At 41.8% G+C, this 16,816-nt stretch overlaps 2 protein-coding genes across 10 annotated transcripts in view; one reads left to right on the top strand and one right to left on the bottom strand.

The window, feature by feature from the left end:
- LOC131191795 (heterogeneous nuclear ribonucleoprotein A/B-like) overlaps positions 1-2,359 on the top strand; it is a 33,506-nt gene extending 31,147 nt beyond the window's left edge. For both annotated transcript variants that reach the window (XR_009153576.1, XM_058170274.1), the window contains one exon: positions 1,700-2,359. The gene's annotated coding sequence lies outside the window, so the exon portion shown is untranslated. The remainder of the gene's footprint in view (positions 1-1,699) is intronic.
- Positions 1,867-16,816, bottom strand: part of COL23A1 (collagen type XXIII alpha 1 chain) — a 336,951-nt gene continuing 322,001 nt past the window's right edge. For 5 of the 8 annotated variants that reach the window (XM_058170260.1, XM_058170258.1, XM_058170264.1 and 2 more), the window contains 5 exons: positions 12,909-12,962; positions 11,811-11,897; positions 8,007-8,069; positions 5,838-5,876; positions 1,867-2,004 (listed from right to left, as the gene is read on the bottom strand). In XM_058170260.1, the coding sequence (XP_058026243.1) occupies positions 1,951-2,004; positions 5,838-5,876; positions 8,007-8,069; positions 11,811-11,897; positions 12,909-12,962 (297 nt within the window). In that variant the 3' untranslated portion in view covers positions 1,867-1,950. Of the gene's footprint in view, positions 2,005-2,248; positions 2,387-5,837; positions 5,877-8,006; positions 8,070-11,810; positions 11,898-12,908; positions 12,963-16,816 lie in introns of those variants that run through there. The other 3 variants (XM_058170262.1, XM_058170263.1, XM_058170265.1) reach the window with 3 other exon arrangements.

Raw genomic sequence — 16,816 nt, 5'->3', positions numbered from 1 at the left:
TTCTCCCATGAAGACTTGTACAGTAGTTTAAAGTATTGATTGAAGCTTGTCTAGAGTACTTTAAAAACATTTACAACAGAAAGAACAGACATTCCTGCCAAAGATTCATAGAATAGGGGCCCTGTCTATACAAATGGGGAGCCATTGCGTCATCATTGTTGAAATAGATTCGAATCAGTAACGCCAATCAGTATTTTTGAACATCCTTAAATTTATTTTTGGGAATGAGGGCTAAAACTGAGACTGAGGCTAAAACCAATTAGTACTAAGATAAAATGAGAAGGGAAAAACATGGTTTCTAAGTATGGTTAAAACCAGACATTATGATACCTCTTGGTTTCTATATCATGTGAATGCTAATTGTAGCATTGTAATTGAATTGATTTTTGCTGGTGTTAGAGAATTTCAAATAATATTCTGATTAGCCATAAAGGAATTGCTCTCAGGTTAAACAGGAATAATTTCTGTTCGTACATCTTTCTGGGCAAAAATTACGAAATTATTCCTCAAATCTTTTTGCATTGATTTTGGAGTTCATGAAACTTTGTGTTAAGGTGACCTTGGAAAACAAGCACCTTTTAAGATTGTTGGCTCTTCAGCATTTTATGCTTTGAATAAAATATTGAATAATCAAAACTTGTAATTTGAAACCTATGGCAGGTTATGTTATTTGGTTGGATCCTGAAAGATATTTATGAATGGGAGAGCTACTGTCTGTGAAAGACTACTGATATAACTATTCAATATTTTATTTGAAATTCTGATTTAATGGGCTAATTCTGGTGAAAGGAAGAGGCAACACTTGCTATTTCTCCCAAGGCTTAAGGTGCGCTCTGGGTCTTGATACAGAAAGATCAAATGGCAAAAATCCCTGCTCCCTCTGTGCAAGTAAGCTGGCAGTCTTACAGGTTGCCAGTCAAAGAACAGTCCTGGCCAATGCTATGTCTGTTAGAGAGAACAATGACCGTGTAGATGTTCTCCTAAGCAAGAACATTACTTTCTTCCAATGATATTAGTAGACTGTGGGAAACTGTAGAAATCTCTGCTTGTTATAAGCAGAATCTTCAGACCATTGGGAGCAAGGTGAATTTTTTTGGAATTAGTAACTGAATTATAACTACAATAACTAGAATGGATCTTATATTGAACGATGTCATAATCCACTTGTATAATTTCATAGAGGCAGTTTTGGGACTGAAAAAATACAGTGTTGTATATAGAGATATTTGGCTTTTTGGGCAAACTTTTTTGAAGCTAGAAAGATGTACCTGTAACAAATATAATTTGCACAAAATGTGGAACTCAACTTTTTTCCTTCTGAAAAGAGCCATTTCTGTCACCAGGTTAATTACAAATGCTTTAACAATAGCTTGTTTCACGTTGCTCTTATAATCTTATATATTACAATAGAAACATGCATATTAAATGGGTGTGATGAAACATCACTGGTGGGTTGGTGGGAATAATATTTTCTGTATTTATTGAGTTCTGTGATGCCAAAAGAATAAGCAGCAACAATGGGTATCTTTTCCAAGTTTGCAAAAGAGAGCAGCCGTAATGGGATTCTTGTTTTTAAAGCAAAAATTATTATTTTTCAAATCTGTACATTGAGATGAATATTTTAGCGAATCCTTCATTTTATTAAAATTAAAAAAAAGATCTGACAGTTGAAGTGTCCCATGTTTTTGAATTTCTGCAGTAAAATAAAGTTCCACAAAGGAATCTTTCAAACTTTAGTCACAGACTGAAGATGTGAAGTGGGTTTTTTCCCAGAGATGATGTTTTCTTCTGGAGGAGAAGCAGCCACGGGTCATGAAACGGATCAAAGTGACCCAGGATGAAACTAGTTTCTTCAAGGTTGAAGCAAGTAGCAACAAGTGTGGCTATAGTTGTGTTACCTTTCCAGATTGGGAATTCTTCCTCCGTTCATCCACAAGGTTTGTTCAATTTCTAGGGCTGAGTCTTTTTTTTCTTTTTCGTTTTCTCTCCCTTTTCTGCCTGTGTCTATGTGCAACAGAGTTAGAAAGTTGAAAGCTGAAAAGATTGTCCAGGGATGTGCTTTCTCCATGCAATAAAGCAAATATTTTCAGTATGGTTAATCCACACATTAGTATTAGCAGCAAGTGACATCCATTCCTGACTGTTTTAGAATGTTGAATGCTTCTGTGTTTCTGCATGTGTGTATGTGTGTGTGGTCTGTCTTGTGGCTCTCAGGAATGTTCATATTTTAAAAAGTCCATAGATGACAAAGTCCAGTATTAGAAGATCAATATATTACTGTTGAAAACATTGTTTTTGTGACTTTTTCCTCTTTTTGTATAAAAAAAAATAATAAAAATAAACATTTATCTCACTATTATTTACATAGTCCATGCGTGTAGAATCACTGCAAAACAAAACAAAGCAATGCATGTTTTAAAACGGGCAGTCAGGCATTTTTCTCTCACAGACTGTTTCATTAAAATGCAGGTTTTTTAAAATATGTCATTAAAGAGCAGTAAACAAGGCATTTTTGAAATGCTGCTAGGGGACAAGTAGACAAACCTTAAAATATTATAAAGACTCTACCGATATATTTTCAGTGTTCATAGCAGATGTATGAAGTCATAAAGAGAAAAGCACATTTCCTATTTCTCTTCCAAAGTCAAATGGCAAAGTATATTTTAGAAATAGGAACATGTCATTTACATGTTTGATAAGAGTTGGGGAGATAGTAAGGACACAAAAAGGAGTTGTGGAAGTCAACCCACTATCTGTGTTTTGCTGTTGGGTACTAAAACACATGCAAAGTAGCAAAATTAATCTTGTTATTTTAGAATAGAATAGAATAGAATAGAATAGAATAGAATAGAATAATAGAGTTGGAAAGGACCTTAGAGGTCTTCTAGTCCAACCCCCTGCCCAAGCAGGATACCCTACACCACTTCAGACAAATGGTTATCCAATCTCTTCTTTAAAACTTCCAGTGTTGGAGCATTCACAACTTCTGCAGGCAAGTCGTTCCACTCATTAATTGTTCTAACTGCCAGGAAATTTCTCCTTAGTTCTAAGTTGCTTCTCTCCTTGATTAGTTTCCATCCATTGCTTCTTGTCCTGCCCTCAGGTGCTTTGGAGAATAGTTTGACTCCCTCTTCTTTGTGGCAACCCCTGAGATATTGGAACACTGCTATCATGTCTCCCCTAATCCTTCTTTTCATTAAACTAGATACAGTTGCAAGAAAAAGTATGCAAACCCCTTGGGATTACATGGAGTTTTGCATGAATTGGTCATAAAATGTGCTCTGAACGTCATCTAAGTCACAACAATAGAAGAACACAGTCTGCTGAACATAATACTACACAAACATTAGATGTTGCCATGGTTTAATTGCACATAACATGTAAACATTCACAGTGCAGGGAGGAAAAAGTATGTGAACCTTTGGACTTAATAACTGGTTGACCCTCCTTTGGCAACAATAACCTCAACCAAACATTTCCTGTATTGCAGATCAAACCTGCACAACGATCTGGAGTAATTTTGGACCACTCCTCTTTACAAAACTTTCAGTGTAGCAATATTCTTGGGATGTCTGGTGTGAATCGCTCTCTTAAGGTCATGCCAGAGCATTTCAATCGGGTTGAGGTCAGGACTCTGACTGGGCCACTCCAGAAGGCGTATTCTGTGCTGTTGAAGCCATTGTTTTGTTGAATTACTTGTATGCTTTGGGTCATTGTCCTGTTGCATCACCCATCTTCTGCGGAGCTTCAGTTGGCGGACAGATGGTCGTACGTTTTCCTGCAAAATGCCTTGATAAACTCTGGAATTCATTTTCCCATCTGTCCACATTCCGTCCAGGCCCTGAGGCAGCAAAGCAGCCCCAAACCATGATGCTTCCTCTGCCATGTTTTACCGTGGGGATGAGGTTTTGATGTTGGTGTGCTGTGCCTTTTTTTCTCCACACATAGTGTTGTGTGTTCTTCCCAAACAACTGAATTTTGGTTTCATCTGTCTACAATATATTTTGCCAGTAGTGCTGTGGAACATCCAGGTCCTCTTTTGCAAACTTCAAACGTGCTGCAATATTCTTTTTGGATAGCAATGGATTCCTCCGTGGTGTCCTCCTATGTACTCCATTCTTGTTTAATGTTTTCCTTATTGTAGATGTGTCAACAAAAATGTTAGCATGTGCCAGAGATTTCTGTAGGTCTTTAGCTGACACTGTAGGATTCTTCTTTACCTCATGCAGCATTCTGCGCTCTGCTCTTGCAGTCATTTTTACAGGACAACCATGCCTAGGGAGAGTAGCAACAGTGCTAAACTTTCTCCATTTGTAGACAGTCTGTCTTACCGTGGACACATGAACATCAAGGCTTTTGGAGATACTTTTGTAACCCTTTCCAGCTTCATGCAAGTCAACAATTCTTGATTGTAGGTCTTCTGAGAGCTCTTTTCTGCGAGGCATGGTTCACATCAGACTGTGCTTCTTGAAACCAGTAACCCCACAACAGGTGTGTGTTTTTAAAGGGCAGGACAGCTGTCAGCAACACATCCAATATCATCACACTGATTGGAGTCAAGGTTGGCTCACTCCTGGCTCCAATTAGCTCTGGGAGAAGTCATTAGGCATACTTTTTCCTCCCTGCACTGTGAATGTTTACATGTTACGTGCAATTAAACCATGGCAACATCTAAGATTTGTGTAGTATTATGTTCAGCAGACTGTGTTCTTCTATTGTTGTGACTTAGATGACGTTCAGAGCACATTTTATGACTAATTCATGCAAAACTCCATGTAATTCCAAGGGGTTCACATACTTTTTCTTGCAATTGTATACCCACGGTTCCTGCAACCGTTCTTCATATGTTTTAGCCTCCAGTCCCCTAATCATTTTTGTTGCTCTTCTCTGCACTCTTTCTAGAGTCTCCACATCTTTTTTACATCGTGGCGTCCAAAACTGAATGCAATATTCCAAGTGTGACCTTACCAAGGCATTATAGAGTGGTATTAACACTTCACATGATCTTGATTCTATCCCTCTGTTTTTGCAGCCTAGAACTGTTTTGGCTTTTTTGGCAGCTACTGCACACTGCACACTTTTGACAGAAAACAGTTGTGCTTTTCAACCTCAAGGCAATTAGAAGGCCTCTTTTACTTATGAAGATCAATGTATGTGAATCAAAATGTTGGTAAAGAAAGTTTTATGTGAAGGAGAAAAGCTGTTGTTTCTCTGCCAGAAAGCCTCCTGCCAGTCGCATGAGCCAAGTTCATGGGCTTGCTTAAAACAAATGGTTAAAAGTACATTAAAAAGAACTATAAAAGCAACTGAAAAGGTAGATGCAAAATCATATTGAAACTGAAGCAAAGCCAGATTTTTATGCATTCCACATAGTTGTTATTGTTAACTATAATTTGAAATTTGACATACATAGGAAGTATTTGCTTGTCTCTGACTTAGTTCTCTTTTATATTGGTATTAATACACAGCTGTAAGCCCTAGTCAGCTGTTATGAAAATGAGAAAATCAACCTGCATTCAAAGCTTGAGTGTATTAGCCTTACTTTCCCTATGAGGAAGGTAAACACCTACAGTGGGGAGTCTCTTCTACCCAATGAATATTTCCTTAGTAGTTTCTGAAAATCAGAATAATCATATGACGAGCCTCTCCATTCTACATATGGGAGGTAATACAAATGGGTCATCCCAGGGCAAATCAACAGGGCTATGAAAGCACAAAGATCCAGATTTACTTCAGTTTATTTAGTTGCTTACAACTGAATATACTGTGTTATTGCTCTTGCTTAACAACAATCCAAATTCAGGACAAAAAGAAAATCTAAAATATATTTATAATACCTTGTGCCAACATCCTGGTACCGGTAATCCATCTGGACCCTGTAACGAAATAAAGAATCATTTTGTATTATTGGAAAACAGCTAAGAAGCAAATGCCATTACATTCATCATGACTCTGGAAAGTCTACAGCAGCTACCATGAAGAGCAGCGAATGTGAAGACCCATGCAGAAATCATGTGCTGGTTTGAAGAAAAAGTAGTATATCAGAACAAACAATGTTCCATTAGTTAATAACCATTAAAACAATCAAATATCTGAATTCTCCCACACATTTATTTTCTCAAGGTGTTTTAATTTATGGAATCACATGAATCTTTGAGATAGGTAAAGCTATATTGTAGCTAAATTAAATCCACCTGTGCTGTCTGTAGGAAGTACCATTGAATTTAATTCCACAGCAGGTTCTGACAAAAGTTTAAAAGGCTATATCTTTAAAATGAGAGTGGGAGCAATGCTTAGGAAAATCTTAGCATTATCTTAGGGGTTTTTTTTTATTATCCTCCATGTCCATCTTTTCAGTTTACAACTATCAATTGGAAGGACACACATGATACATTAGCTATGTAAACATTAGAATAGCTATGCACAACATGATCCAAAGATCCTCAACCAATTTTGCACAAGCAAAATGTGGCATCTAAGGTAAAAAAAGGCTGGAATAAAATATAGTAAGTGAAACTATTTATGGAACTTGACATGAGATTTTAGAGTTTGCAATTTTATCCTAAACATCTGATGGGGTAATTTAATGGCAACCACTAAAGCTGATCCATCATGATTACAAAATCTGACTGAGGAATCGGAGAAGACCTGAGTATAAAAAAAGACCAATTAAAGTCAACCATGATATTCATAGATGGAGGAGGCCAGAAGACAGGATTGACAAAGCAGACCTAATTGGGAAGAGGTGAGTTGGAATATCCTCCCAATCCAGGATTTTATTGAGATTTTCAGAGTTTGTCCTGAGCATCTGCATGTAGCATTAGCTATTTTATGTAGTTCAACCAACTATATTTTATATAGTTCAACCAATACAAACTTTAATAATTCAACAAACTAAGTAAGATACGTATTGTTCAAAGGGACAATGGTGGGATCAAACAACATTGAAAAATATCTTATGAAGCAGATAGCTTGTTAGGAAGTAAAAGGGTGATTTGAAACCATGTATGTGTGTGTGGGCGAATTAAAAAATCAATAAAAACTTGTTCAGTAAAAAAAAAAAGAGTGATTTGAAATGGCCCAGATTTAGGTTTAAAAAGAAAATGTCCTGGTGCTTTGAATCATCTCCATTTACCACTAATTATTAAGATGTAACAGCTATATTTCTGTGGATCATGCAATCAGCCCAATCAAACCTCCTTTCTCGGGGCCAAAGCAAAGATAGAGAAGAAAGGAAAAGCAAGCATCCCAGAAATCAAGGAACCCTTAATATTAACACAAAGGAAAAATAGCCATACATTATGACTATTTGACTGGATATTGCTAAAACACAGATCTGTATACTTGTATCACTGCACCAACATATAACATGTCAATTAAATGTTTGTCTTTGACAACATCCTGTGTGAAATCACAAGTCAACTTGTTCAGATGTTCTTATAGTCTAGCAGCTTTTAAAACATTTTAAACATACACAGAGAGCAAATGACTTGCCTTTGTGACTGGCTGTGTTACAGAGTTTTGTTTCCTATACTCAAAGGTACTAGGATGCTGATACAAACTTTGAAAGACTTAAGTTGGGAGTACAGAAATCCCAAATGAAAGATTTTGAGAAACGTGGAGCAAAAATTATACGTACAATAGCAAGATCTTGGGAATGTACGGAATCTGTGTGAGATTCTTAATTTGGCACAGTTTTCTAAATTCTGTGAGACAGGTTTCTGCTTCTTAGTATCTTTTTAAATTGAGAAACCAGGGATTCAAACAACCCTGCACCATGCCTAGCTTTTGTTTGGAATGCCAAGGAGGCTGTGTCAAGCTGCTTCCAGAGCATGCACTGGCAGAAAATGTTGCTTGAGAACCTACATTTATCCCTTTAATGCTATGTCTTTCAATGGTACCAGATGCTACAAAATATATACTCAGGCTGGGAGGAAGGGAGAAAATGGGGATATGCAAGCAGTAAAAGTCATGCAGGAGAAGGAAGGAAGAGAAAGATACTGTACCAAAGGACAGAGCATTTCCACACCATTCAGTTCTGGTAAACCTGGCTCGCCTTTAAAAATGAACTGTTAATCGAAAATGGAGAGAAGGTTAATAGGAAAGGAAGAAGGAACAGAAATAGAGAAAAATTTAGAGGTTGACTGAAACCTTATAGGTGGAGTGGTCAACTCCCGAGAAGAAGCCTTCTAGTGATGAAGTGCCATGACCTAAAGGAGCTGCCTAATCTCTTTTTGTTTTCTTTTGTTTTAAAGGGAGGGAACAGGAGCAGAAGGAAGGCTGCTCCATTTCCTCTCAAAGACCTACATACCCCCCTTGTTTGTGATCTTATACAGGGGGGTTCCGCGGACCTTATGGGCATTACGGAGACCTGGTTGGGCACTGAAGGGGGCGTGCCCCTTGTAGAGATGTGCCCGCCGGGTTTCCGTGCATTCCATCAGCCGAGGGCCCAGGGTAGGGGTGGGGGGGTGGCGGTTGTGATTAGAGAGAGTCTAGAGCCGAGGGAGACCACTGTACCTCAGATTGCCGGGTGCGAATCCCTCTTTGTGAGATGGGGTCGTAGGTGTCAGATGGGCTTGCTGATCACGTACCTGGCTCCTTGCTGCGTGACAGCTGCCCTGCCCGAGCTCCTGGAGATGCTGGCTGGGGTGGCAGTTGAGACCCCCAGACTTTTAGTCATGGGGGACTTTAACTTGCCATCTTCCGGCTCATCATCGACGGCAGCTCGGGAGTTCACGGCTTCCATGACGGCCTTGGATCTGACCCAAGTAGTTGATGGCCCTACTCACATTGGGGGTGGCACTCTGGACCTGATTTTTCTCTCTGGACAGTGGTTGAGAGATCTGGACTTAAAGGAAATAGTCATCGAACCTTTGTCATGGTCAGATCACTCTCTTCTTCGCTTAGACTTTCTGACCGCCATTCACCACCGCAGGGAGGCGGAGCCGACACGTTGGTTCCGCCCAGGCGCCTGATGGACCCTGATGGGTTCGGACGGAGCTTGGGCCATTTCCTGAGGGTCTGGCCCACGGCTCGGCTGAGGAACTTGTGGCGGCCTGGGAGCGGGCGCGGCGGGGCCTTGGACCGTGTCGTGCCTTTGCGGCCTCTGACCCGGCGCAGGTCCCAACCGGCTCCTTGGTTCTCCGAGGAGCTGAGAGGATGAGCGCGGAGAAGGCGCCTAGAGAGTTCCTGGAGGTCTAGCCGCTCGAAGCTGATCGGACACTAGTGAAGTCCTATACTAGGACTTACCTAGTGGCATTGAGAAGCGGTAGCTCGCCTCCTCCCTCATTGCATCGGCAGATAACCGCCCAGCCGCCCTGTTTGGGTGACCCGCTCCCTCCTACATCAGGGGCGGGATGACCCGCTGCAGGGGCGTGCTGAGAGTTTAACGGTTATCTATACGATAAAATCGTTCAACCGGGATGGGTTGGACCAAGATTGCGGTGATGCGGGTGAGATGTTCGAGGGTGGTCTTGGCGATATTGTTTGGGATGAGTTTGACCCTGTGGCTCCTGAGGACATGGACAGGTTGCTGGGTAGGCTGAATGCCACCACATGTTTACTGGACCCGTGCCCCTCCTGGCTGGTGCTGGCCACTCGGGGGGTCACGAGGCTGGCTCAGGCGATTCGACCGCTTCTTTGGTGGAGGTGTCTTCCGGCCGCCTTGAAAGAGGCGGTGGTGAGGCCCTCCTTAAGAAGCCTTCCCTGGACCCGGCTGTTTTAGGTAACTATCGTCCGGTCTCCAACCTTCGCTTTGCGGCGAAGGTTGTAGAGAGTATGGTGGCATATCAGTTTCCCTTGCACCTGGATGAAACTGTCTATCTAGACCCGTTCCAGTCCGGTTTCCGGCCCGGTTACAGCACGGAGCGGCTTTGGTCGCGTTGGTGGATGATCTCTGGAGGGCCAGGGATGAGGTTGCTCCTCTGCCCTGGTCCTATTAGACCTCTCAGCGGCTTTCGATACCATCGACCATGGTATCCTGCTGCGCCGGTTGGAGGGATTGGGAGTGGGAGGCACCGTTTATCGGTGGTTCTCCTCCTATCTCTCCGACCGGTCGCAGTCGGTGTTGACAGGGGGGCAGAGGTCGACTCCGAGGCGCCTCACTTGTGGGGTGCCGCAGGGGTCGATTCTCGCCTCCTGTTCTTTATCTACATGAAGCCGCTGGGTGAGATCATCAGTGGTTTCGGTGTGAAGTATCAGCTGTATGCGGATGACACCCAGCTGTACTTTTCTACACCGGACCACCCCAACGAAGCTATCGAAGTGCTGTCCCGGTGTCTGGAGGCCGTACGGGTCTGGATGGGGAGAAACAGGCTCAAGCTCAATCCCGCCAAGACAGAGTGGTTGTGGATGCCGGCATCCCGGTACAGTCAGCTTAATCCGCGGCTGACCATCGGTGGCGAGTCATTGGCCCCGATGGAAAGGGTCCGCAACAGGCGTCCTCCTGGATGAGCGGCTGTCTCTAGAAGACCATTTGACGGCCGTCTCCAGGAAGCGTTCTACCAGGTTCGCCTGATGCGCCAGTTCGCCTTTCTGGACCGGGATGCCCTATGCACGGTCACTCACGCACTCGTGACGTCTCGCCTGGATTACTGCAATGCTCTCTACATGGGGCTCCCCTTGAAGGGCATCCGGAGGCTGCAGTTAGTCCAGGACGCGGCTGCGCGGGTGATAGATGGAGCCCCTCGTGGCTCCCGTATAACACCCATCCTGCGCAGACCGCACTGGCTCCCTGTGGCCTTCGGGGTGCGCTTCAAGGTCTTGGTGACCACCTTTAAAGCGCTCCATGGCATTGGGCCGGGTTACTTACGGGACCGCCTACTGCTACCAAATACCTCTCACCGACCCGTGCGCTCTCACAGAGAGGGTCTCCTCAGGGTGCCGTCAGCAAGGCAATGTCGTCTGGCGGCGCCCAGGGCAAGGGCCTTCTCTGTGGGGGCTCCCACCCTTTGGAACGAACTTCCCCCCGGGCTCCGCCCGCTTCGGACCTTGGACCTTCCGCTGGCTTAAAACATATTTATTTAATTGTGCAGGACTGAGCTAGGTTTTAAATTCATGGGTTTTAATTGGGTTTTATTTGTATATTTTAATTAACGGGCTTTCAAATAAGTTTCTTAATTGTTTTTATTCTGTATTTATATTTATATGTTTTTAAATGCCTGTGAACCGCCCTGAGTCCTTCGGGAGATAGGGCGGTATATAAATACGATTAATAAATAAATAAATAAATAAATAAATTTTGGGGAGGGATGTTGGGTGTTTTAAAGACTGGACATTGGAAGCAGTTTGACTTGCAGAGGCCTCCTACTCCTTCTGCCACCCTTATTTTTGGAGGGCAGGGGCAGGGAACCACAATAATGGTGTCATTGGAAATGGCATTTTGGTGATGTGACCAAAATTAGAAGCCGCAGCCAATGGACTCTGAAGCTGACCACAGCCTGCTAGCTGCCCACTTTTGCTATAGAGGCTTCAGGACAGTCAGGATAAAACTGACAGGTGACAGGAGGGACAACAAAGGCCTTTCTATTTTTTAATGAAACAAAGATTTATGTGGTATTGTCTTAAAATGGCAGGCGAGGAGTGTGGCTTTTAGGATGGCTTGTGAGATATTTTTAGCCATCTGTTCAATATTAGGGAGCAAAAGCACATTCTAGTCTGTGGCATAAGAAAGGCCAATAATCGGAAGTATTAGCATTCACTTAGAAACTTTGTTCCAAACAGTGTCTCTCCAAAATGCTTTGAAATAGTTTGCTTCTTATACTAAAGTTTTCAAACACATCAAGAATATTCCCCCCAAAATAAAATCATACCACTGGGCAAGGCTGATCTAATCCAGGAGGGCCTGGTTCTCCTTTTTGTCCCTTTGCTCCTTTTCTGCCCGGCAATCCTCTTTCTCCCTGTTGACATTAAAATAAAAAGATACATATATTCTTAAAGAATTTGAATGACAAATGTCTCAACCTTCAGCTAGCACCTAGTTCTTAGCTGTTTATTTGCATTAAATGACTGACGGCTTCAGAACCTTCCTAGAGAAGCATTTGACTGATATAAATAATGGATACGAAGCACCTATCCAAGAAATTAGCTCAATAAAAATTAAGATGGCTTCTCTTACTATAGAGGCTTATATATGACATTGTTAAGTTCCTAATAAAGAAGGTTTAGATTAAGATTAGCAACTTTTTCTGGCCCCTAATAAACAAACAATAATGGCCAAATAAACAAAGAATGCCCAGAATTTCACAAAATCAGCATACACATATTCTTGCCTGTACTCTTATAGTAGAGTTGGTAATTATAGTAGTTTATGACTTCTGAAAATGTTTTATTTAAATCTGGGTACCATAGGTAGTTTAGACGCTGTGCTGCCAAGCCTAAATTATATCTAAATTATAACTTATATCTGTAAGTGTTTACAATGTGAAAAAATAAAAATGTTGGCTTAACAGAACTATGAATTATATTATAACTTATATTCATTCTTAAATGTTTTTCTATACAAATACGTGAAAAATTAACAAATCAAGTAAGAGGATTTAACTTTATATTTTTTTGATAAGACAATTTCCTAGAACAGATGTTTTATAAAGGTTTGGGAATAAAATAAAAAAGCACTAAAATGTGTATATGTGTATTAAAAATATAAATTTTCTAGTACAAAATGCAGCCACGTATGATTTTAATTATGTGAATTGTTTGAATTAAATATGTTAAGTCAGTCATTAAGATAAAGGATAATATTTGTACAAAATACTAGATTCTGCCTTGTTAGAATGTAATATGATAAATTATCTGTCTATGCTTAATCCCATTTAGATTATATGGGAGAACAAAGGTTAAGAGATAGCTTTTTTGAAGAGCTGAAAACAAGGCAAGAATTTATTCAGAGAATTAGAAATGATAGCAACCTTTTCTCCTCTTTCACTTTTTTCTCCTTTTTCTCCTCGGAGGCCAGGGAAACCCTAGAAAAATGAGATGGTATATTCTTCTATACACAAGAATAACATTAATCATAAAGCAAAAGACAACACATTGCTTCCTTTCAAATAAGTATATCCAAGAATCATTCTCAAAGGAAAGAAGAAACATTTTTTTTGTGTTGATGTGTATATGTATAAGGTTGCACACCCACAGAGACGTGTATGCGCACAAACACACAGAGTTATACACTTAATAGGGGTTCTGAAGTGTATAATATCCAAATCTGTTAAGAAGCCACTAGATGGCATAGAACTCAAACTCAATGAACAGGATAACAGCACTGCATTATGACATCCTTATGATAGGGACCATATGAAGAAGGCTGATATCTACGATTCAAACCATGTGTAGTTTAGAGTTCAGTTTTTAATTTACTCAGAAACTATGACTGATAGCCACTGAATCCAGCAAACAGAAAACCTGGAAGACTTAATCTCAGGCAACCTGCTAGCTTTCAGTTTCCGTCTTTTATTTATAAAACAGAAGTGAATGACCTACTTTAAGACAGCTCTTTTTTTCAAATATTCAGCTGAAGGACAAAGTTTATTGTAAATACTTCAGATAGATCTTACCTAACAACCTTAATTGGAACCAGCAACCTTGTTGCTAACCTAAGTGGTTGTTAAAATGGGAAATTAGGTGACTTTGATTGTGCTTTCTGGCTGGAAAAGAGACAAGACCACTCAGTTTCACACTTTTCACTTTTGTTCGCTTTCTAAACACTCTTCTACCTTGGGAGTGCTCAAGTGCCTGCTTACTATCTTGTACACACTGAAAGCAAAGCAAATATGCTAGAGCCTAGGCTGGGAGCCATGGGTGCACTACCAAAACAGCTTATAGTAGGCTCTTCCTCTACCTTCTCTCTTCTCTGTGCAGAAGGAGGAAGCAAGCAATTTCTGTAGGCAGAACAGTTCTCTTGCTTGACCCCTTCCTCCCATCACCTCTCACAAAGTGGAGAGACTAGAGGGATCTCAAGAGAACAAGATGCACATCAAAAGCAATGTGATCAGAGTTGTGGATGCATTGGGGGGCGGCGGCAGGGGGGGGAAGAAAGCAGTTTCTGTAGACAATCTTTCTTTTGTCTGACTCCTTCCCACTGTTGGTGGCATCATCACATGGTTTTTGGGGTGTAAAACAGCAAACAGTTTGCTCTTGTAATCCCTTCCTCTACAATCTGCTCTGAAAGGGAGTGAAAAATTCAGGTCAGGCACCGGATAGTGTGTACTGACTATAATGGCAATCATGTGAGTAAGAAAGGCTGTGAAAGTCAGAAGTGGTTGGAAATTGGTTGTAAACTAATTTTTTTAGCACTGTCATAATATATTCCCAATGAATTCCCAAGGAGGCATAAAACTCTAACTTTTTTTGCATGTTATTTCAAAGTATATAGGGAAGACATAAAGTGAGTCATTCTTTATGAACATTTCTATAACTCCACAAGTGGTAGACCCATATTAAAAGGCCTACCTAGTAATCATAGTCCACTTTTCTTGATAAACCAAAGCAGAATTAAACAAGGCAGAATTACTGGGCAGAACATAGGTTCTGGAATTATGTTCAATCTCTTAAAAGTAGCTCCATTTTGGATCGCATGGCCAGGAAGGGAGCTAAGAATAGCGTCATCAACACCTTCTGAGCCACTGTCCACTTTCCTTCAATTGGAGCACAACAGGGTATTAAATGGGTGTTTTTTATCTGGAGCCCCTGGCCAGATCCAATCTATGAATGTGATCACCTTCCACAAGAGTCAGTATCAACCCCCAGGGATTCACAGGACTATCCATTATTACTATATCCATAACAATGTGGAATCGCAGCTGCCAATACTTTAGCTGACATTGGCCTTCATATTCATCAAACTCTTCCCAATAATATTGGATGTTGTAATGTATTGGTGTAGTTAGTATACGTGCAGATCCAAGCGATATGACGTTTTGTAATTGACAGATGAAAATTTTGTCAATGTACAGGCTTTCTAAGTGCTGTCCAAGATTTTTTGATATGGCACCCAGGGTGCTGATATCTACCATAGCTGGTTTATGCCATAATCTTTCAATTTCAATTTTCAAAACTTGATATTTTGTGATCTCCAATTCTTTGTCTTCTTCTACGATTCCCTAGTATTACCAAATCAATTGTCCATACTTTCTCCTTTTCAACTTCAGTTCAATCTGGTGTGTTATGAGCCTAAACTATATCAGCTTGTATTCAGAAATCCACAATATTTTAACCTTCTCATTTTTTATGACTTTATCACTTTTTTTTAACTACCAGTTTTTCATTACAAGCACATGGTATTTTACAGATGTTCCAGTGAATCATTTTGACAAGTATATTATGTCATTGTTTATAATCGGTTTGTGTGATCTTGCATGAGCTGAGTATATGATGTATTGTTTCTTCCGCTTCTTTGCACAATCTGTACTTTGAATCATTTGATGCTTTTTCAGTTCTTGTCTTTTTTATTATTTATAATATAAAATACAAAAATACAAAAGAAAACAATAGAAAAGATAGGGGAGGGAAAAGGGAAAGGAAATGTGTACAAAAGAGGGGGAAGAAAGAAAGAAAAGGCGTTGACTTCTGACTCCCTTTGGTGCAGTAGAATAAGCTAGTAACATCAAACCTCAGCTTTTTACTTTTACATACTAGTATAAACTAGTCATTTTTATAACAACAAACAGTTCTGGTCTTGATTGCATTACAGGAATTCCTCAACATATGACCATAATGAAGTCTGCCCATTATGGTCATATGTTATAATGGCCATAAAACAGGCCAGACTTGTAAATCAATTTTACAATATTTTTTGCAGTGGTCCTTAAGCAAATCTACAATCATTAAGCAAACACCACAGTTGTTAACCATTATCTAAATTAATTACCGTATATACTCGAGTATAAGCCGAGTTTTTCAGCACGTTTTTTGTGCTGAAAAGCGCCCCCTCGGCTTATACTCGAGTCTACGTCTCGATGTACTTCGGGAACCCCGCACAGGAGACACCAAAGAGGCGGGATTTGCCCAAGGCTGAGCAGTTCGCCGCGCGGACCCGAGCCAAGCCGGTCCCAGTCCAGCCGAACGGTGAAAGCGGAGCGGCGCTCGGCATGTCGCTTTCACCGTTCGGCTGGACTGGGACCGCTTGGCTCGGTCTGCGCGGGCGAGCCGCCAGCCTTCTCGGCTGAGGAGGAGGTTTCCCGACATGCGGCGTTGGCGAGAAGGCTGGCGGCTCCCGCCCGCCTCTCACTGCACCGGCAGGGCTTTCTTTCTTCTCCCTCCGTGCTTCAGAAGCTGGGCTTTTAAATGGTTTCCTTGCGGCACAGCCTGGCGGGAGTTACTGCGGACCCGAGCCAAGCCGGTCCCAGTCCAGCCGAACGGTGAAAGCGTCGGCCAAGAAGGCTGGCGGCTCCCCCGCCCCGCCCTCTCACTGCACCACCAGGGCTTTCTTTCTTCTCCCTCCGTGCTTCAGAAGCTGGGCTTTTAAATGGTTTCCTCGCGGCACAGCCTGGCGGGAGTTACTGCGGACCCAGGCCAAGCGGTCCCAGTCCAGCCGAATGGTGGCGTCGGCCGAGAAGGCTGGCGGCTCCCCCGCCCCGCCCTCTCACTGCACCGCCAGGGCTTTCTTTCTTCTCCCTCCGTGCTTCAGAAGCTGGGCTTTTAAATGGTTTCCTCGCGGCACAGCCTGGCGGGAGTTACTGCGGACCCGAGCCAAGCCGGTCCCAGTCCAGCTGAACGGTGAAAGCGTCGGCCGAGAAGGCTGGCGGCTCCCCCGCCCCGCCCTCTCACTGCACCGCCAGGGCTTTCTTTCTTCTCCCTCCGTGCTTCAGAAGCTGGGCTT

Source organism: Ahaetulla prasina, chromosome 2, assembly GCF_028640845.1.
Source record: "Ahaetulla prasina isolate Xishuangbanna chromosome 2, ASM2864084v1, whole genome shotgun sequence".
NCBI lineage: Eukaryota > Metazoa > Chordata > Lepidosauria > Squamata > Colubridae > Ahaetulla > Ahaetulla prasina.
Note: the sequence above shows the minus strand (reverse complement) of the source record. Positions and strands in the feature narration are given on the sequence as shown.